General features: G+C 44.6%; 1 protein-coding gene across 1 annotated transcript in view; it reads left to right on the forward strand.

Moving 5' to 3' along the window:
- The window catches only part of Sptz (zinc finger FYVE-type containing 26 spastizin), a 75,036-nt gene that overhangs the window by 41,749 nt on the left and 11,788 nt on the right, over window positions 1-21,499 (forward strand). Inside the window, exons 25-41 of the mRNA XM_089557234.1 lie at window positions 387-591; window positions 1,542-1,724; window positions 2,659-2,727; window positions 3,543-3,719; window positions 5,631-5,726; window positions 6,810-6,954; window positions 7,703-7,866; window positions 8,795-8,928; window positions 9,013-9,080; window positions 9,827-9,963; window positions 13,330-13,484; window positions 14,467-14,628; window positions 14,982-15,225; window positions 15,911-16,006; window positions 16,067-16,126; window positions 16,983-17,129; window positions 19,645-19,842. Of these exons, the coding sequence (XP_089413360.1) occupies window positions 387-591; window positions 1,542-1,724; window positions 2,659-2,727; window positions 3,543-3,719; window positions 5,631-5,726; window positions 6,810-6,954; window positions 7,703-7,866; window positions 8,795-8,928; window positions 9,013-9,080; window positions 9,827-9,963; window positions 13,330-13,484; window positions 14,467-14,628; window positions 14,982-15,225; window positions 15,911-16,006; window positions 16,067-16,126; window positions 16,983-17,129; window positions 19,645-19,842 (2,440 nt within the window). The remainder of the gene's footprint in view (window positions 1-386; window positions 592-1,541; window positions 1,725-2,658; window positions 2,728-3,542; window positions 3,720-5,630; window positions 5,727-6,809; window positions 6,955-7,702; window positions 7,867-8,794; window positions 8,929-9,012; window positions 9,081-9,826; window positions 9,964-13,329; window positions 13,485-14,466; window positions 14,629-14,981; window positions 15,226-15,910; window positions 16,007-16,066; window positions 16,127-16,982; window positions 17,130-19,644; window positions 19,843-21,499) is intronic.

Below are 21,499 nucleotides of genomic sequence, written 5' to 3' on the forward strand. Positions count from 1 at the left end.
GCGGTTTAGCATCGCTCTGCACGGGATATTTTTCAAAAGCAGGTTGTGAGGAAGTTCTGAGGAAATTCAGCTACAACACAGCGCGTGGGATCAGGAAATTTTTTAGGTTACTTGTACCTGACACTACATTTGAACAGCTGTTACACAGCAGGAAATCTGGAAGTTGTGGTGCTTTCCAATGTGGGCACTGAACCCCTCTTGGATGTCCTGCGGACATCCTGAACATCCATTGGACGTCCAGGGGAGTTTCAATGCCCATTGGGTTCTAGCAGTAAAAAGGTTGTGTTTGCTTTAGTTGCAAGATCTTGTATTTTTAGTCATTTCCGACATTTTCATTCTGATGCCTTCATATTGCAATGAAGTGCCGGTTCTTCTTGCATGTGCAGTGCTGTCGGTCCCTGGACTTACGCAATGAGGATCAGGGACCTGCCTCTGCGCTTTGACTGTGTGCTGGCAAACTATGTGCACTGGCCGGACAGTCATGCACTTGAGGCTTTGGAGGCACTGAAGTCAGAGTGTCAGTATGTGGGCAACGCAGAGCTCCACAAGAAGGCCTCCGAGGAGCTTGACAGGTTCAACCTTTATCAAGAGGTGTGTGTACACTGCGTGCTAATTAGCTGAACTTTTTTAATGCGAGAGCAATGTATGGCTCTGCTGCGTCACCAAAAAGTGCCCGCAAAACATATCTGCAAATTTTGTTTGCGCGATTACGATAAATAGGTGAAAGTGTGATTGTGACAGATAGTTTGGTTGATAATTTCGTTGATAAGATGTAATTAGTTAATTAACTAAATGCAAAATAATGCGAAAGAATACACTTAGGCATCAAAATAGCCATGGCCGTCGCTATAATACATGGACGTCAGAACAGCCGCAGACGTCGTGTAGTATGTGGATGTTTTGCTTTCGCATTGTCTAATGCGGGTTGCGGCAGTGGTCTCATAGTTTTTTTTTTTTTTTGTCTTCAGCTTACTTTATTGAAAATATATGTCAGCTATTTGCAGTGACGCTCATCAGTCTTTCACAAAAGTTTATGCTGCCACTGTTGTGTGATCAGTTTTGCCGTTTCCAGTGTAGCGTTGCCTTTCATGTGCTGTGCTTATAAAGCTGCATTTTCGTTATTTGGCGCAATCACTGAGTTATTGCAAATGAAAAATGTAAAATGTGCCACCAGTACTTGACGAGACCATTCATTGACGTTGCATTGATGTAGTTGTCTCCTTCCTCTTTATTATTTTGCTGTGGTTGAGAGGTGGTAGTGACGTAGTGGTGGGAACGTCGAGTTTGATTTGAGTGACTGGAAAATTTTTAATTCAATTTTCTATGTAATAAATGCGTCCTTTGTTACTGCAAAAATATTAGTGTTCCCAGGAAGAGCTGCAGGATAAATTTTTTTGGAGAACAAAAATTGGATTGATTTACACCCGGTGTCCCTTTAAAATTTGTTACATTTAGCTTCATAATTGCCTCCTATTTTGTATATATTCCTGCATGCAAAGTCAACACAACAATTTACATCTTTGCTTTCTTATTTCACTTAGATTGCAGAAAAACTGGTGACCGGTGGAGAAGGAGACGATGACCAGCCCTGCACCTGGAAGGACATTGCACTGAAGTCAACATCGGAGCCACTTTTTGTTTTGCAGAAGCTGTTTGAGTTTTCATTATACGATGTTTCTTGCCGGTGGTCTGATCTGCACACGGTTGGCCGGGATTGTTGCAATGTGAGGCTCTTATTTAGCATTTCTCTTCTTGTAATTAGTCAGGTTTGCAGCCAGTGGATAGTACTAGCTGCCAGCTACAGCTTGTGAATATTGTGTACTAGTGTACTCGACACAGAAAGTTGTGGCCAGAGAATACTAGCACAGTCTATTGGTTTGACATAACTGAAAGAAAGAGCTAAAAGACAGGACGGATAGATGGCTACACCATCGCCATGACAGCGCTTCTTGCGTTGTCTTCTATTTATGCTGTTTTTTCTCATTTTGCAATTAGAGTTTGGTTAGCAACAGTAGCAAGAGCTTGGCATTGAGGACACTTTAGAAAGCAATGAAGGGGTGGCGTTAATGGTAATTTGAAATTAGTTCTTTTACCCTTTCAGTGATAGTTTTTAAAGTTAAATCTTTGTTCTTCAAATTTCTTTTCAGTAATTTGGACAAAACAGAATCATTACAACTGTTCTGAAACACAATTCAAGAAATTGCTTTTCACACTGTAGTCTGTTACTTTTCAGTGTGTGGTATCATGAATTTTGTTGAGCCCGGTATGTTCTACATTCAGAAAATTATTGGGTCTTGCATTATGCATTCTGTTGCTATCCTTAGACGTATTACTTTGCTTGTGCCGGCGCCTAGTTACATGCGTGCCACAAAAAAAATATGCGCCTTCACATAGGGCTTTTCATAAAACAGTCAATCACAGATAGAATTTGCCCTCAATGTGAGTCCCAATGCCAAACTATTTTTTATGTGAAGTAATATACAGATAAAAAATTGGCTTAATATACATAGAATATTACATTGTGAGCTGGGGGCTTTTATTTGTAGGGAAGTTACCAAATTCTGGTGCTTTCGTACAAGGCTGTATACCTGACGTGCATTATGACGGGTCCTCTTAGAGATCACATTGTTCATGAACGTGGTACTTCTTAATGTGCAGATTGTCACTGAGCTCAAGGCACTTCACCTGCTGACGCAGTCGCCACCAATGTCAGATGAAGCCTTCAAGGTTTGTGCTTTCTTGGATTTCTCAATGCACACCATATCAGAATTCTTGCCAGAAGTTATTGAAGTGCACTTGTAGCCATGCTGTTGTGTATTGATGTGAACAAGTTTCACTTGAAACTGCCGATGCTAGCCATCCTCACTTAAAAACCAGTCACTTGACAAAGCGTTAGACAAGATTTTGCATTGGAATTGGCTAACTTTCAGCAGGGATATGGTGTCTGCAGCTGGCAAAGGACAGGGTTAATTAGAGAGACATGGGAGAGACCTTCGCCCTGCTGTTGGTGTAGTCATTCGGATGATGATGATGACGATGAATTTTCAGCTCTCTACACACATGCCCACAGTCAAAAGTTTCTGCAAAGCAGTATTAAAAAAAAAAAATTTATCGCCTTCGCAAGAAGCCTGGAACAGGAATATGCAGCCAAATTCATAATGTGAAAATTACACAGTGCACCTTAAACCTCAAGGAACATTGGAAATGAAGGAATTAAACTTCTGAGCCAAAGTTGCATTCCATGAACTCGTGATGGCGGACATAACGTTCAATTTAGTTAAATTTGAAACCACATTTTGTTCAATTTCCTGACTGCCACATGTGCAGATACATTTCTGCCCATTCATTTTTATTACTTTCACTGCAGATATGTATCTGAATGAGCAGAATATAACCCGGTGTGACGGAAGTCATAGCTTCACTTCAGATGGCTTTGAAATTGAGGTTGGCACTAAAGAAATGAAGTGGTAAAATTTGCAGCCGTGCCAAACATTTCCTATTCTTTTGAACTTTGCTGTTTTTTCTTACTACTGCCCACCCAGCTCACTGAAGGATGGAAGAAAGACAGTGAGGCGTTCCCCCTTTGGCAGAAGGTGCTTGACCGGCTTCCCAGTGGGCCTGGAAAAATTCTGCTGCTCGACTACCTGACAGAAATGTACAAAGATTGCCTCATGGGGGCTGAGTTGGTCTCCTACCAGCGCTCGGGAATAGGCCTTAGGGTATGTTGCTGCATCTTGGCGGACACCTTTAAAGGGTTAGGGTTACACCGTCACAACAGTGCACAGGTGAAACAAGCGTGAAAAATTTCAAGTAAATCTTTGTGTTCAGGGAACTTGCTTTCTGGCTTGAGTGTCTGTTAATAGCTTTGCAATGCATCTAACATGGTTGCCTAACATGCACACACTAGCATAAATTTTAACAAAGAGCGAGAAGGAAGTCTCAGTTTGTTCACCAACGCTTTGACTAGGGGACATGATTCTGTCTGGGAAGACAAGTTGAAGACAAGACCCTTGTTAAAACATTTGTTGGTGAGCTGAAGTTTTCCTTCTTCATCTTGTTCATACATGTTGCGATTGCAGAAGGACAAGGACAAGTAGGAGGAAAGACGACACATACATTGCTGCTGCCAACTGAATGTTTACTGAAGGAAGCACATACTGTATTTACTCCACTGTAACATTGCTTAACTACTGCACCCCTGTGCCAGGAGTGGTATGAGGACTCCCAGCGTTCTGTGAATGTAAAGAATGACCAGTTGCGCATACATGGGCATTAACTCATTGGCGCTGTCGCGTCATACCATTATGGCAGAGCTGTAACAGAATCTCCAGCAACATAAAATGTGTTCATGTGATCGCCCCTCAACTTCGGGAAACAAAAATGAAATGATGTTAGAATGCCGCCTTGGCTGACCAAAGAAACTCCCAAGCCACAGATATCAACTAAGGTGAACGACACAGTGCATTACATATCGGAGCTGCAGCGGCGCAGTAAAGAACTCATCACAGGAGACAGAGGTGCACTTGTGTGCCGAGCGCATATTTTATGCTTTGTCCTGAGGAAACGCGATACCGTATGCAAGACTTGAAGGCCTTTTGTTTCATTGTGTTATAGTTCAACTCACTCCTTCAACATCCTCAGTGCTGCCAATAGTACGTAAACCATTTTGGGAGCTTTCGTTGCTTTCCTTGGGACCAGTACTTGACGCACTATTCAAGGTCATCGAGCTCGTAGGCTGCCTAGCAGTCTTCCAATAGCTCCATGGTTAAGATGATGACGACTCATTTAAATGTTGCTGAGAACAGCCAGCGACATTCAGAAGGCATGACTCACCGTGCGGTTCGGCAACTGGGAGAAGTGTCCTTTTTACAATGAGGCCTCTAAAGGACGTGGTCGATGGGGTGATGGCACGGCAGGGCTTCATGTTTATCTTTGTATCAGCCTTATTTGGAAAATCTTTCTTGCAGCTCTCTTGAAACAAAAGAGGCACGTGAGACCCATTTTTTTTGGTACCTTTGTTTGCAAACTTCTACCCTTTTTTTGCGTATACTGTGACCTTGTTCCTCGCATTAGATTCATGCTCTTTCATTTTTTCCCTTCACAAGCCCACAAAGACGACCCTTTTGTTAGTTATTTTTTTTTTTGCCCTGTTTCGTGCCCGCAAATCAACCCTTGGAACTACAGTCATAGTCACATTACATTTTGGGTAACTACAGTATGTATACACTGCTAACAAGGAGTGAAAAAAATAAAAAGTAAAAAGAAGGTAAGAAGTGGTAAAGGAACGCATGGAGGTTACGTTCAGCAAAGCAGGCATATCACGTAGCAGCACCAAAAGGCACAGTGTGTTATGTTGGCAATTTCTTGTTCAAGTTCTATGTCTCAAAGAATTACCTTCTACCTTTGATAAACACACATGCATAATATAAAACAGCATAATTACAGATGCTGTGCTAGCACTTAAAAAGGTTCCACCTGTCCAAAACGGCAGGTGGAAAAGTGATAGGTTGCTGTATGGTTGCGCTTGCATGGGCTTTAATTTCTGCCTTAAATTTAGGTTCTTCCAAATAGGTGTAGCTTCGAGTAACCTTGTTCATTCCTTGAAAGAATGCTGCGGTGCTGCTTTCCAGATGTACATGTGCATTGACCCTCTGAAACGGCACCATTACTCTGCCGTCGCCAATGATCCGGAGCTGCTGCTCGAACAGCTGCTCATGAATGCTGAGGTCAGTGCTGCTTGATTACTTTCACATTGGGCTTTGATAAGTGTTCGAAACAGAACTGGGTACATCATGATGTTATTGGTGCACAGCGTCTTGGCGTGTTGCCCAGGTTCGCGCTGCGTACGGCACGAAACTGAGGAACATGCTAAGATAAAGTGACCATATTCTTCTGGCCCCAAAGCGGGACATTAAGGGGGGGGGGGGGTGGGCATGTTCTTGCCTGAAAAGCTTCTTCAGTACAATGGAAGACGCAGCAGCTGACATATTCCGCTTGTGCTTCACGGTGCCTATGTGTTTTAAAATTTCAAGACGTCCAATGCGGGCGATGGAAAAGTCTCTTCCACATTTCTCGCAGCGGACATCGTACTCCGACTTCACTTTCTTCAGGAATAGGAACTCTTTACCCAGTTCTCCATTGAACTTGCACTTCCATTCAGGCATTATCATTGGTGCGACAAAGAAGCATTAAAACAAACAAACGCAAGCACGCGGAGGGAAGAGCGCGGACAAACGCATAACTATAGCATAGGCAAACAATTTTTGTACCCGGATTTAACTTCAGCTCACTAGCTAGCCAACACTAAAAGTTTTTGTGGTTAGGTCTAGCTATAGTTCGAGAAAAGGACGAGAAAAGACGCGACTCGCCATTGCGAGCGCTTTTCCGCGAGCCGCCTGGCAATGGCTTGTTTTTGCCATTATTTAGGCTGGTTTGTGGAGCTAGGCAGAGCGTGTGTAGCCAATGTAGTGAAGGCGGGACAAAACGCCGTCCCACAAGCATGCTGGCAGGACAGCAGGACCAGGCCCACAAAAGAGGGACATGTCCCGCCTGAATCGGGACGTCTAGTCACTTTATGCTAAGAAAAGCTAACACTTCAAAAAAAAAAAAAAAAGTAAATTCTCAGCGACTAAAGTAAGGGGTGGGCTCACTACACGAGCAGCTATGATATCATCTGCCCCAAATTCACAAATTATTGGTAGTTAATGAATGTGCATGTATTGAATAGCAGCGCCCATGCAGTTTTGATGTGCACGAGCTCGTGGTCGGCCACTGCTTAACCTAATGCCTTTTTTCTCTAATTGTATTAGGTGGACTCAGTGGGCAAAGCCCTTGAGGTGACTGCCAGTTTCCTGGATGACGAAAAGTCTCCTTTCACCCGAGATTCTGCCAATGCCATGCTCAAGTCCTATGCATCCAAAGCTTTGGAGGTGCTTCTTCTTCCACCTCGTGCAAGTAAGGTTTTTGCGGTCCTTGTTTATGTACCAAACTGCAAAATGGCAAACATAAGTTGATCGAAATTTATCAAATGAGATGCAGCTGTAGGGAGGGAGAAATCAGCATGAGCCAGGTGGAGACATCTGGTTTTATTAACATAAAAGCGTTAAGGGTACCTTATTGCAGAAACCCAGCGTCAGTGTTGAGTGAAAAATCCTAACTAAGCGGCAACGCGCGTCCTTGAAGAAGGAGCAGAAAGTTTCCACTCATCATGATATCCGTTGAGAGGCGGTGCAGAGCTGTGACGTCACCACTTGTGTATAAAGGAGGAGAAGCGTGCTCACTTTCCGAGACAAATATCATGTTTTACTCTTTATGCTTGCATAGTCATTGTCTTCATCAACTGCCTGTGTTCTTGCATGTTCAGCTAGCAGTTTCTTGCACTTTGCTTTGGAAATCATGGTAAGGAGAGTAGCGAACAAAAAGAGTTACTGCGAATAAAGGACTAACGTACAAGCACTAACATGATATGCCAGGTGCACAAAGCTGGAAGGGAATGTACTGGGCATATTAGCATGAATCCATGAACCTGTAATCCAGAATCTAAAGAATGGTGTGACCACGACTCAGACAATGCTTGTTTAGTTAGCTCCTTGTCTGTCGTAGTTTTGCCCTTTTTTTCCTTTCTTCATTTTGGATCTATGTATAGCCAGCTAGATCGGGAAGAAGCCTCACTCAGTTCCCTGATTGTTTCGTTTGCCTTCAGCGGAGCATGACGTAACTTCACAGTCTGCTGGCAGCAGCTCTTCGGCAAAGAACTCTGAAGGCAGTTCGTTCACGATGCCATTGAAGCCTCCTCCGCAGTCGGAATGGATCCCTGATGCTGCTGTATCGTGCTGCATGGCCTGTCACATTGAATACTTCAGTGTGGTGAGCCCTCCCTTTCTGCAGTCTTCCTTCTTGCATGTGTTAATTATTCATTACCAGTGGGAATCGCCTACCTCCTAAAATTACAAAGGAAGGGAACGTAGCCATATTTCAAGAACTTGTGAAAAGTGATACGCCAATTGCCTTTTTTGTATGCTTCTTGAGCTTTTAGTCTTTTTCTTTTTTGCACCATGTACAGCCTTTGTTAAAAGTTGGGACCCCAGGGGGTTTGCTTCTGAGCCACACTGTGTGGTTCATAATGCAACTACAGCGCTCCAAATTTCCTGAAGATAAAAAGATTTCTGACTTCTGGTCCTGCCTCCTCCAATGGGTAGGGCTGCCACAAATGCTTCAGGAGTCACACTACAAGGCTTAGAAGCAAACCCCCGGGGCTCTAAACTTTTGACAAAGACTGTACCTTGGTAGTTGCTTTTTTGCAGATTTTAACATAAACTTAAATTAATTTGGTGGAAAGTGAGTCATCTGCTTTATAAAGCAGGTGGCTGCCATTTTGTAAAGAAAACACACCACAACAAGCACTTTAGCATCGCAGTGTTTATTAATGCAAAAATAGCGAAACACACCCTGCTAACGCACATATTCACATTTGGCCTAAGTACGCAAGTCGGCTGCCATATGTTTTCATTGGTTGCCAGATGATGTTGAGATGTACCCACTGCAGAGTTTGTTCACGAAGCTGTCAGCAGCATACAAACTCCCACTGCTGGGCATTTCACCTCCAACAGTAGTCTTGTTAAGTGAGCGTAGTTCTGTGCGTGAGCAAAACTGGTGAGGTAAAGAGCATCAGTGGGATTTTTTTGTCCTTAAAATGAAGCGTTATTAGTGTTACGATAGCGTAACCTCCTAATTAAGTACAGTGAACCAAGTTCAGTGCTTTTATACGAGGAAACGTTCATTGTTCCGTGCGCAGTTCAGCCGCAGACATCACTGCCGCCGCTGCGGCCGTGTGGTGTGCCACATGTGCTCTCAGCACTCCATGGTTGTGGAAGGTTTTGGGCCTTACAAGGTCCGGGTCTGCGATGACTGCTTCACTCAGACCGAAAAGTAAGTGCCAGCGTCATTTGATGCACCATGCTTGAGGCTTGCCCTTCCAGTGTTCACAGCTGCATCTTTTCTTGGACGTTGCAGTCTCAAGAACGCTGATGAAACTGCCTCAGTATCCTCTGAGGAGCCGGTGCACCTTGCTCAAGTGAATGGTGTGTTGCCATGACCTTTTGAACAATGCTGACATCAACAGCACAAAAATACACTTGCGCCGCCGCGGTGGCTCAGTGGTTACGGCGCTTGGCTGCTGTCCTGAAAGACGCGGGTTCGATCCCGGCCGCGGCGGTTGAATTTCTTTGGAGGAGAAATTCTAGAGGACCATGTACTGTGCGATGTCAGTGCACGTTAAAGAACTCCAGGTGGTCGAAATTTCCGGAGCACTCCACTACGGCATCTCTCATAGCCTTAGTCGCTTTGGGACGTTAAACCCCATAAACCAAGCCAAACCAAACCAAAAATACACTTGCATTGAGATTTTAGTGTACAGTAGAGAACCCCAGGAAGTTGAAAGTAATCTGGAGCCAACCACTATAACATGACTTATTGCCCGTGGTGCAGCTTTGATGTATTAAATTCCATAAATTATATAAATTAAATTGTACAAGAACTTCCCGGTGTCTTAGACAGTCAGGCAATCGAGGAATTCTTAAAGGGGAGTAGCAGAGTGCCCCATGGTACTAAGCTGTACTTATGGTTGCAAAGTAGATTGGCATTGTTATTGCACTTTGTGCAATAAAAACAGATGTGCACTTTTTCACATTAGATGGCTGCTTTAGCTTGATCAATGCCTTTGGGTCTAACGTGCCAAAACATTGAGTTTTTTGTGTGTGTGTGTGTGTGTGTATTGGTGTGTGCAGCTGAGCAGTGCTGTCTCCCTGACGTAGCTTCCTCTGCGCAGATGACGCTCTCAGAAGTCGTTCTGATTCATTCACTGCGGCCACACGAAGCTCGTCAGTCTCCAAACGTTTCGTGTGGATGTTGACCACAAACAGCGAAGAAAATGCTGCCGTCAGAGACCAGTTTTTCTACCACCGAGTATGTCGTTTCTTGCCCACTTTGAAGGGATACTATTTATTGAGATGACTTGTCAGATGCTAAGATGCTTGTTATTGCGTGTACTACAGTAGAACCCCACTATAATAAACTCTGGCACAGTAAAAACTCTGATTTAGTCGAGTAAAACTGTGGTTCCATTTTGCTTTTCATAGACGACTTCTCATTTTTTTTCGTAAAGAGCATCTGGCCGTGGCAACGGGCTTCCCGCAGAATGACGACAACGCGGCGCGCGCGAGGCAAATGAATACCAAAGATGATAAAATGGTGCTCTTTGAGATAGCTTCGCCACATAGCTCAGAAGCTATGAGGAGAAGCCAACTTCTGGAAGTCCTTGGGGCCGTGACGTGAATGAACGCAGAAAGAAGGTGGCGCGGGTCGCTGAGAAAGGAAAGACAGTAAAAGTTCTGTAACAGTAGAGAAGATAGAGAAGAGAAGAAAAGGGTGAACATTCGCTGCAGGGCAGCCCCAAGCACAGGGAAGCGGCGCTTTGACTTTGTTCCACGAATTTAAGTATTGCCTCCTAAACGCCGCTGAGGCTGCGGAAAATGATGTCATGTTCACACGAAATCAAACTCGCATTATATTACCAGCTGCATTGTATTTGTGCAAATGTGGTGCATCCACAAGATGTTAACGAAATCGGATACGTTATTAATACGAGATGTGATAACTGAAAATAAACAGTTATCACATAAAAAGACAAGAGCAGGATGGAAGGTATTTGTAAGTGTTTCTTCTGTTAATGAACACTGTGTCTAGAAGTAGTCAATTGCCAGAGAGCATCTTCAGAGCCTTGCCATCGCCAACAATTGATATAGTAAAGACCCTGATATAGTAAAGATATTTGCTGGTGCGAGTCAGTTTACTATAGAGGGGTGCTACTGTATAAGCAGGTCAGTTTTCATGCAGCTTATACCTTGACAGTGCTCATGACTGTGCTGTGCAGTTGGTTAAAGAAGGAAAAATGGCATTTAGGCTTGTATGTTTTTTCTCAACATGCACACTGTGATCATTGTCATGCTGTATTTGCGGAGGATGTAGTTTTACAATGCTGTTGCAGCCAGAGCTCTTTAATCTTGCCAGTTGCAAAACTTCCCGGAGAGTCCATATATTTAAAAATGGTGGTTCAAGTTCCCCAAAAAGTCAGGGAGGCACTTTGTTGACCTAAAGTGTGGTGAGGCGAAAACCTTAAGCGCGGTGTTGCTGCTTATGTCACTGATGCTTTGTTAAGATGTTAGGCTTCGCCTCTAAGAGTGGAAGGAGACAGCGTCTTGCAATGCTGCCAGGGAGTCCACAGAGTAAATTGGTTTTTGAGAAAAGGAAATTATCTGTCTCGCAGGTGGACACCTGAACCTCGCTTTAACAGGAAGGGAGAAAGATGGGTGTGACGGGCACCATAGTATCACTAGACATGCCTTTGTTCATTCCAAACCATCGAGCTGGCATGGTGGAGTGGTTAGCATGCTCCTCTGTCTCGTACTCTGGAGACTGGGGTTCGATTCCCGAACTCGACCAATTTTCTACTTGGTTTTATTTATTTATCTGGCCTTAGTGGAAAGGTTAATTAGGCTAATTGGGTAATTAAGCAATTAACTAAACTCATTCCCACTTATTTGGAGCATCACTATACCAACCCTTTAATTGGTTGCATGGTTACTAGCCAAAGTACAATTGGCCCCGTTTGAAATTCGCGCACTGTGGCGTCACGTCCGTTTCGACCAATTGAAAAGTGTGACATTTCTGTCGACAACTCCTGCTTACAACGATGAGGCATTAAAGGCTTCCGCCTTAAAATTCGGGTGGTTACAGATTGCAGCAACACCTGTGGTCAATAACAAACTATGTCCAAGTTGCAAAATTCTAGATTTTTGATGAACACTCAACTGCTTGGCAACATATCAGTGAAACAGATGTGTTAACAATGATTCATGGATGTAACAGCCAGACAGATAAATGAGGAGGGAAAAGAAGCAAGAAAGAAATGCTTTTTAGAAGACAGTGGTGCTTTATGACAGCAGCTTTATTTACCGCTTCCAGATGGCAGCACCATCCGTAAGCACCTGAAATATAGCTGCTGGAGACTAGTCACTTTTTGGCGCGCAATTTCACAACTGGTATAGTTTATGTTATTGACCACAGGTGTTGCTGCAATCTGTAACCACCCGAATTTTAAGGCGGAAGCCTTTAATGCCTCATCGTTGTAAGCAGGAGTTGTCGACAGAAATGTCACACTTTTCAATTGGTCGAAACGGACGTGACGCCACAGTGCGCGAATTTCAAACGGGGCCAATTCTGGCTGGAGCAACATGTTCGTACGTCATGGTCATCAGAGCAGACTTTATGGAGGAATTGTTTAGCTCAGGGCAATTTGGCGGGCTAGTTGGTTATGGAGCATCATGAAACGAGCAGTGTGCTCTTAGACATACACAGTAGGATGATGTGTTCATCTATTTCTTCTTTCTACTGTGTGTTTCTCGGAACGTGCTGTTCACTTCATGACAAAAAAAGGGACAATGAGGGCTGGTTGGTAAATGCTGACGGAAAAGAAATAACAGCGCTTTTTGAAAACGGGACAGAGAACGAGACATACACCAGTGCAGGCGTTTGTCTTGTTCTCTGTCCCGTCTTCAAAAAATTCTGTTACTTCTTTTCTGTCACTTTGTGACGTTTAGCTCAGCGGCTGGCTTGAAAGTAAATTTCTTGACGGTGAATCCAGCCATTATCTTTTCTGCCCACAGACTCGTTACTGGTTGCAATGTAGTTACTGCTTAAAGGTACCCTGAGCACAAATTGAAATTGGCCCTGGTTGATGGATTACCACTTTTTAACTGAGAAGATGCTGCTTTCAAAGAAAATAGAATTCTTGTAAGGTGAAAAAGGATGAAAACTGAAGGGTGGGTGTCTCCACCAGTAGCTGTTTGCACTAATACACTGCAGCGATGTCAAATGAGGTTTTGTGTTGAATGAAACATTAAATGAAGGGCAGCGCAAGGAAATATTAAGGCAACTTTTCATCACTGTTGCTATTACGCTTTTTTCACACTAGGGAGACAAAAAGAACAACTAAACAGGAAAAATTAAATGAAGGAAACCCACAACACTTGACATCATCACTGTCATGAGTCTGAATCGGTGTGGTGGGATAAAATATTTCAACTTCATTGTGAAATTCTCAGCTATGGAAATGTCTTTTGCTGTTTAATGAGAACCAGCAGAGTCATAAAAGGCTTTGTTATTGGATTTTACTAAGAAAAAAAATTCTGATGAAATTGTCCTTATCGTCCTTATAATATTGAAGAAGATCATTGATGAACCTGAAAACCTTAATTGGTTTGCTCTCCTCAGGCTCCAAGTGTGTCGCTATCGCTGGCCATTCTGGAGAAGCATTCAAGCCTGGCAGACTGCGCCACGTACATTTTGTCTCTGTGCGACCGCCTGTTTGCTCTGCTGGCACCAAAGAGCACCTCCGAGACCTTTGTGGACTATGGACTCATAATTACGTGAATATCCCCCTCCCTCCTCTGTTCCTCTGTTCACTCCCCTCAGTAAACCGAAATAATCAGCTGATGGGAAAAGGAAGGCACACCCTGACATGACTTCTGATATGTGCTGTGTGAGCTTTAACTGTGCTAGATGTTGCATGTCCTTGGGTCAGGCTGGCATGAAAATGAGTTGAGTAAAACCCAAGTAAGCTTGCATATTCATTTCTATTGAGTTAGCTGACTGATTTTTGATTTCATTCATCACAGGCTGCCAGATGCTTCACCTGTCGCACGGAAGCTTAACTTTTTATGTGACAGGTGTATTACTGGCACAACTGAAGCGATCCTGACTTTACCTCTGAGCTGCTGTGCTACACAGCCCCAAGTTAATGCTCCATTCTCCCAGATCAATATATGGAGCGAAACATCTGATCATGAATCAATAGCAATTGCAAGAAATGGCAAGGTATCAAAGCTAGAGTCACTGGAAGGTTTCCCAGAGTATCGCGTTCCTCCTGTACACACCACTGGACTCTGTGGCTGTCACTGCCTGATGTTTTAAGCACTGCAATCTTATTAGTGCCCTGTTTGTTTTGCTTCACAATGTTGTTATTGTTATCAATAACTTGAAGCCCTGCATAGTTGCAGAGCCAATTTCGCCAGCATCGTGGTCAGACACTTAAGAAAAAACGGGAAAGAAAAATTTTTTAACCTCGTTTAACCTGTGCCTTATGCACTTTGCCGGCCCTAGGGAAAAGCTTGGAGACAATGGAGAGGTGTCGCTTTAAGCCAGTTACCTTCGGAAGTTGATGCTCACTGTTCTGGCAACGTTTGGCTGTGGCAGCCTTTCACACCAGGTGGCTCAAGGAAGACAAATGAGGTACTCTGAAAATTTTCCAGTGACTGTAATCAAAAGCGATTAAGGAGAGAGATGGCAAAAGCTTCAGGGGTTGTGCGAGTGCATTTGGCTTCTTGACCTTTCCTTGCTTCTTCTTTTCAGTATTCTCAAGTCCCTCATCTTGAGAGCCAAAGTCAAATTCATGAGTGCAGGCATAGCCAGTGGTGTGGCATGCAGTGACACCTACCTCAGGCGACTGGACATTGTGCGGCTGATCGTCAATGCGAACTGTCAGGACCTGCTTCCAGAGGAAATGCTTGTTCGGTAAGCAATGCTAAACAGTTTTTTGTCCTGCCCCATATATGGGCTATGCTGTATTTCCAGCAGCCACAGAATTTTGTTTTTTGTGTTTTTGTTATGTAAATTCTACCACAGTGAATGTAACTGATGTCAAGACTTGGGCTTGTGGGTTCATGTTTCCAAGCTGTAGTTCATAACAAGACAAGAGACAAAGAACGAGGTGAACACACACACAGCACTGTTGCGTTCATCTCTTGCTTTGTCCCTTGTCTTTTGATGCACTACAGCTCGGAAGTGTGACTAAGTGTGTGTGTGTGTGCGTGTGTCCTTCATTCTTGTGGACTGCTGTGCTGAAATTTCAAAGTTACTTTCTGCAGTACTGACAGTCCCAGCGATGAGCCCACCAGTCGCCGAAGAGTCGGTCGAGGCCTCAACTCTGACCCGGGACCGGAGCGCAAGTTGAGGGACCGGCTGATGGAGGCTGAGCGCATGGCCCTTGCCCTGGAAGTCTCCACCAAGTGCGGCCTCGAGACATCCGGCGTGTTTGCTGCCTGGGGACTGGCGCTGCTGCGCGCGGGCGATTGGTCTTCCGCAAGGGAGAAGTTCTCGCACTGTCTTCAGGTGCGCTCGAAAACCATTATCCAAGTCAGAGTCAAATTGGATCTCTGAACAAAGTCAGCCAAATTGGATCAGTCAAATCTGTGCACACCTAAGTATGTGCTCATTGGTTGGTAAAAACTCCTTCATTAAGGAAAAAAAAATGTGTAGGCCCCACACCAGAGAGAATTCGGGTTAATTAATTAGTATAGGAAGTTACTTAACGTTAATAGTGCATAAATACAAAGCTGTTTGGCTCTCAGTAATCCAAATGCCGTGGGCATCCTCATCAGCGACGTTCAAAGACAAGCTTGGTGTAGCCTTATACCCCTGGGAAGCCCACTGTTTATGCTTTCTCAACAAGTGCTTTTAGCCCACTCTTAACTCTGTGCAGCAAAGGGACTGCACTGAGTTAAGAAATAAAGTTTCTCCTAAAAGAAAAGAAAGAATGCCTCCTTGATGGTCCCCCATGGGTCTGAGGGTCTGCCATGAATGCATAAAGACTTTTGGCTGACATGTCAGCCTTGATTCATATTTTGTATTATATATTTTGTACCTGTATTATGATGTACCTGTATTATAGTAGGGTGTTTCAACAGATGCAAAAAAAAAAAAAATGAATGGCAAAGAAGTAGAGAAAGATTGATACAGTGAGGCTGCTTGCTTGTTAATATGTTGTTTTTTGTGACATTTGCATTCCTCGCTGCAGAAATTGAAGGACCGCAGCAACTCATCCAGTGAGAGCCCCCTGTTGAAGGAAATCATTGATAACCTGGAGAAGTCTCAATATCCTGGTATAAGCAAGGTATGTAAACAGAGGTTTTCGGTGAGAGAAGCAACCGAGTCACTCACATTTCTGTTGCAGGCTGCAGCCATCTTCTGTGCTATCGGTAGCTTGAAGAATATCAGAGATCCTGATTTTGAGGTTAGTGTCTGCTTAATTTTGCGTATTTTTTTCTTGTTCTTTTTTTTGTTGCATCCCATTAGGGCCCGATTCATTGAAATGCTTCTAATACATCTTAGCACAACTTTTCACTGCTCCAAGCAACATTCAAATCTGCCATTTTTTCTTCCCAGGCTTTCAGTGATGTAATAAGAGCCATCCTGACAAATCATTTGAATCATGAATGGCAGTTTACCAATATCCCTCAAGGGAAAAGTATACAACAGCTGCATCCTACCGGTACTCACCTATGGGGCAGAAACGTGGAGGCTAACAAAGAGGGTTCAGCTTAAGTTAAGAACAACACAGCGAGCTATGGAAACAAAAATGATAGGTGTAATGTTAAGAGATCAGAAGCGGGCGGAGTGGGTGAGGGAACAAACGCGGGTTAATGACATCCAAGTTGAAATCAGGAGGAAGAAGTGGGCTTGGGCAGGGCATGTGATGCGAAGGCTAGATAACCGCTGGTCCTTAAGGGTAGCGGAGTGGATTCCAAGAGACGGCAAGCGTAGCAGGGGGCAGCAGAAAGTTAGATGGGCGGATGAGTTTAAGAAATTTGCGGGAATACGATGGCCACAACTGGCGAAGGACAGGGTTAATGGGAGAGACATGGGAGAGGCCTTTGCCCTGCAGTGGGTGTAGTCAGGCTGATGATGATGATGGTGATGACTCTTGTGGCAGCTTGTTCGCAGTGTAATCCTGACTCTGTGTCTTAAGTGCAGCTACCGGCCTTACTCCAAAGCATTTCTTGCCTGCACCTGCTGTTATGAATGAGCATTTGTGACAAACTAAGCTTAGTGACATCATTCGATCTCTTCTGTTGACTTCTCCTCTGCAGGTGAAGATTCCTGTGGCTGAGTTGAAAGGGGTGGTGTACTCCGAGTGCAAGCACTACTTGGAAATGTACGGCAGCCATCGGTCCATGCTGGGTTTTCTGTTCCGCCATGGCCGTATCACACAGGCCCTCGAGTACTACCTTGCAAAGGTATGCTCTTGCTTCTCTCGAGTTCCATAACACTGGCTCTTGTTGTGAAGAAAGCATTTTTCTGGCATCGCCTCCATTTCTTAGTGTACTAGTTGAGGATGCTTGTACGGTTATTTATAGCACTAGCAGCTGGGTCATATGGCATTGTATGGAGAAATTAGCCTATGACGAACATGACAGACATTTTTCAAACGACTGCATGGTGAGCCCATGGTAGTCATCGTTACACCCTCCTCATGATAGTATAAGGGCCTCAAGCGTTTTGCTAAAGAGTTTTGCAGCATCAGGAGACACATCGATTAGCACAATTTCTGAGAGCATGACTATTCTGAACACTTTCGTCACATATTGAGCTGAGTTCATGAAACTGCGGAATGTCATGGGATTTGAATACAGCCTGCATTTTGATTACAGCACAGTTTATTCATAGCACAATAAAGCATTTGAAGTAAAGTATGGTGCCACTACCACTATCGACCACCTTGCTGTGACCACCCATGTTGACTTATTCTTCTAACGTCGCACATGTCTCTACCAGGCGAAGGATTTATTAGTTGATTATGGTACTTACAAATCGTTTACTATGTAAATAGTGAAGGTATCTGTGGGTGTTTATGGTGAGCACCGACACTACTCCTAGTTTTATTTTTGAAACAGCAAACTTACGTTTTATTCTTTTTAAGCCATTCGTTCATTTCACAAAGCACCATATGTATTTAACCCCTTAACCGTTTTGGACGAGCTGCGCTCGTCCCTGGCAAGCTGTCCCCAAACTGTTTTGGACGACTGTAGCTCGTCCTCGCTGAATAGGTTCTTCCCTTCAGTGTTTCGGACGATCAGCGCTCGTGTGTAGCTTAGATGTCATTTTGGTCGGCAGATGGCAGCACTGACCTGTTTATTTCGTTTTCTTCTACCGCATAAACGTTTTTTTCGTATGGCAACCTGGGTTTTAAAAATGGCACCCGGTGGAGGCGACGCGTGTATTCCTGGCCCGTCTTCGCGGAAAGGACGCTTTTCTTCGTCGTCATCTTCTTCAGACGGTGGTGACTTAGACACCAAAGTGTACATTGTTTCAGGGAGCGAGGATGACAATGATGACGTTATGCTAAGCAGTTTTTTCGATGAAGAAGAGGACAGCTCAGAAGCGAACTTTGCGGGCGCGCGTCAGTAGATGAAGATCAACGCCAGTAGCATCCCAACGCGACACCCTCAGTTTCCTTTTCTGGCAGTTCCTGGTAAGATGTTCACTGTAAGCTAGGCTTATGGTGGTCATCCTTTAATTTTTATTGCTCATTAGCAGCCTGAAGTTGGTTTTTTGTATTGTAAGGAATAATAAATTTCGATATGCTAACTTGACTTTGTGTTTGCTCCAAATATTTTTCAAAGATTGAATGCATGCTTTTTATTGCAATAGTAATCGAAATCAGGAATAAAAGAAATAAGCAGTTTTGTTAAGAAATTCGTTGATATAAAAAACGGTGAAGGGGTTAAGATGCTAAAGTGCTTGGCATTTTCATTCATTGAAAAACTTGCATGCTGAGCTGAGGTCTGTTTCCGGGCGCATCTGTCTCGTTTACAAGTTTACAAACGACAAGCTTGCCTATTCCAGTGGTAAGCTTGTCCTTTGTCAATCAGGGGCGATGGATCTGTGTTACGGAGCACAAAGTTGCAGCTTTAATGCGAAAGTATTAAAACCCTCATCGAAAAAAAAAAACACAATGGGGTCTGGCAGCATCCGGCATCATCTGTCATAATATTTGCTGATTGGTCGGCAGGGTGTGTGGCGTCATGAGACGATGTGACATGGCCAGGTTGGCAGGTGTGCTTGGCAAGTGTGCTGGTCACGTGACATGGCCATGCGCGGTGGCAGATTGTGTCAATTGGCAGGTATGCTTGGTTGTGTGCAGACGTGTCTAGGCAGCTCCGCATGTCAGGTTTGATGGAGCCAGAATCAACTCCGCATATGTTTTCCGTTGTGAAAATTCCTGCAAGTGGAGAGGATGACCACAGAAGTATGTTGCTGAAGATTGAGTATCGGCGGCTGCACAGGCTCAGCGTGTGTGGCGAGCAGCAGTGACAAAGGAGGAAAAGCAGGCTGAGCGAACTTCAGACTTCAATGCTATTGCATTCTTTCAACACGTAATGTAATTAAGTGTCCCCTAAATATTCTGTCCAGGATGTGGTGGTCATTTTTGATGAAGGCAGCATGTAGAAATGGTTTCGTACTGACCCAGTCAAAAACTATAAGTGCATCTAAGAACATAACTGGGACCAACTGGGAAGAATTTGGGATCGTTTGAAATCCAGTGAATTTTTTTTACTTGTGTGAGTCTGATATGCCAAAAAAAACCCAGGCGGCCACAGTTAATTCGGAGCTCCTCACTGCTTCAGCATAGGATTAGGCTTAGCACAAAAGGAAGATCACTGATTACTAAGGGTGTGCTTCGACCTGCAAGCCTTGTGGCATTGACCAACCTGTATCTCTCCTTTCTCTCTTGGCCTCCCACGAATGAAGGGCTGTGAAGTGGAGCTGTTCTTGGAGGAGCTGCTGCAGCCATCGCTGAAGCAGGGCACGCTGGACGTGCTGCTCTCATCACTGCACCAGATGGATCCCAGCCTGAGCCGCTGGTGGCCCACGCTGCTCGCCACTTGCCGCAGCCTCCAGAAGCGAGGACGCACGCACACCCTCTACACCCTGCAGCTCTTCATGGAGGTACATCGGAGTGTGGTGCACTTGTGCCCTTGAAAGGAGTAACGGATGGCTAGAGTGAGCGTCCAAGTTTGCATGCTCACTGTATCCTTTCAAGAGCAACAGCTGTCAGTGGCTTAAAGGGACACTGAGGAGAAATTGAAGTTGACTTGCATCGACAGAATACCAGCCCCTGATTACAAAAACGCCACTCATACTGACAACAAAGCTCTTGTAACGTAGAAAAGAGCAAGAACCAAAATACAGGTATCACCGCCACAGGCCAAACTCGCAAGTACAAGCGTGGTGACGTCATAGGACAAAGCAGTGTTGCTAGAACTATTGGTTCTAGCAACACTACGACACAAAAACCACGAATCACTGAGGCGCAGCAAATGCATGCGCATATCTCCTTGACGTCGCCAGATGGCGCCACGTACCCTTCAGCTACGCGCTCTCCTGCAGCGCCGGGACCAATCAGCGCCTGCTCACAGCGGCTCCCGGTATTCCGCTAACGGTAACAAGGTACACGGTATGCTAAAGGTGTCTATTTGCGAGAACTTCGTTGACGACTTCGAGAACGGGATCCATTGTAACGCTGGCAAAACGTCGGTGCAAATGTAAACGAAGCAACGGCCGCAATAGCCGATAGATGCCTTCAACTTGCGGCCGGCGGTAGCTCTCTTTTCGGCTGCTGCTGGGCCGCACTGCTGGCCGCCAGAAATCACGGAGTCTGCGTTACATCATGTGCACGTCATGTTTCACGTCACTTAGTCCTGTGTCATCATAGGAGAGTCCCACGTTTGAATCAGAGCGGCGGGAAAAACTTTCTCAACTTCTAATCCAAATTTCTTAGAAATAAATGCATCTTTTGCTGCCGGCCAAGTGGCAACAAAGCCATGAAATGCCGAACTATCGGATTTTGCTATAAAAAAATATTAATAGAGCTCTCCTCAGTGTCCCTTTAAACCAGGAGATTCTGGCTGTGGCGATGTCCGCGTCATACACAACAGTGGGAGAAGGCACACCCACAAGATGGCTTGCACACACCTGCCTTGCACAATGAGGAACGTATAGACTTGTGCAAGCTGGATCCTTCCCATTCATTATTGCCCTGACTACCATCTCGCACTAGTGACATAAGCATCCGGGAGGGAAGTTTGTGCTCGGGACTTCTCCGGGCGCCACACGTGGAAGCCGGCAGCGGGGAGCATGTCTCGAAATCCACAGCACGTGGGTAGAATGGCGACAAATGCAGAACCCAGCTGCAGTTAATGTTGAAGAATGGCAGTTGGTCACAGCTCACATTCTACGGTGCAGAGGGAGTGGATGTCGTTACTCCGAAATAAATCAGCTGCGTAGCATTCTCTCTCTTAGGTGTTTTACTCCGAAATAAATCAGCTGCGTAGCATTCTCTCTCTTAGGTGTGATGAGAAAGCAGGGGAAAGTAACCGACTGTGCTGCTGCATAAGCGTCATGCCTTGAATGCCTTCAGCTGTGAGACAAGTTCTGAGTGTACGTTAATGAATAGGTCCCACTTGTGTACACTCAGGTGTCGTCAGATTACAGAAAGAAGGCAGTTCTGCAAGCGAGCTCAACTTATGTGCGAGTGTACGGTAGTTGTTTGTAGTGTATTTACTTCACATCAGCATGGTCCAAATTTCATGTCTCCCTACTTCGT

Source organism: Amblyomma mixtum, chromosome 8 (genome assembly GCF_055824585.1).
Source record: "Amblyomma mixtum isolate Tamu chromosome 8, ASM5582458v1, whole genome shotgun sequence".
Classification (NCBI taxonomy): domain Eukaryota; kingdom Metazoa; phylum Arthropoda; class Arachnida; order Ixodida; family Ixodidae; genus Amblyomma; species Amblyomma mixtum.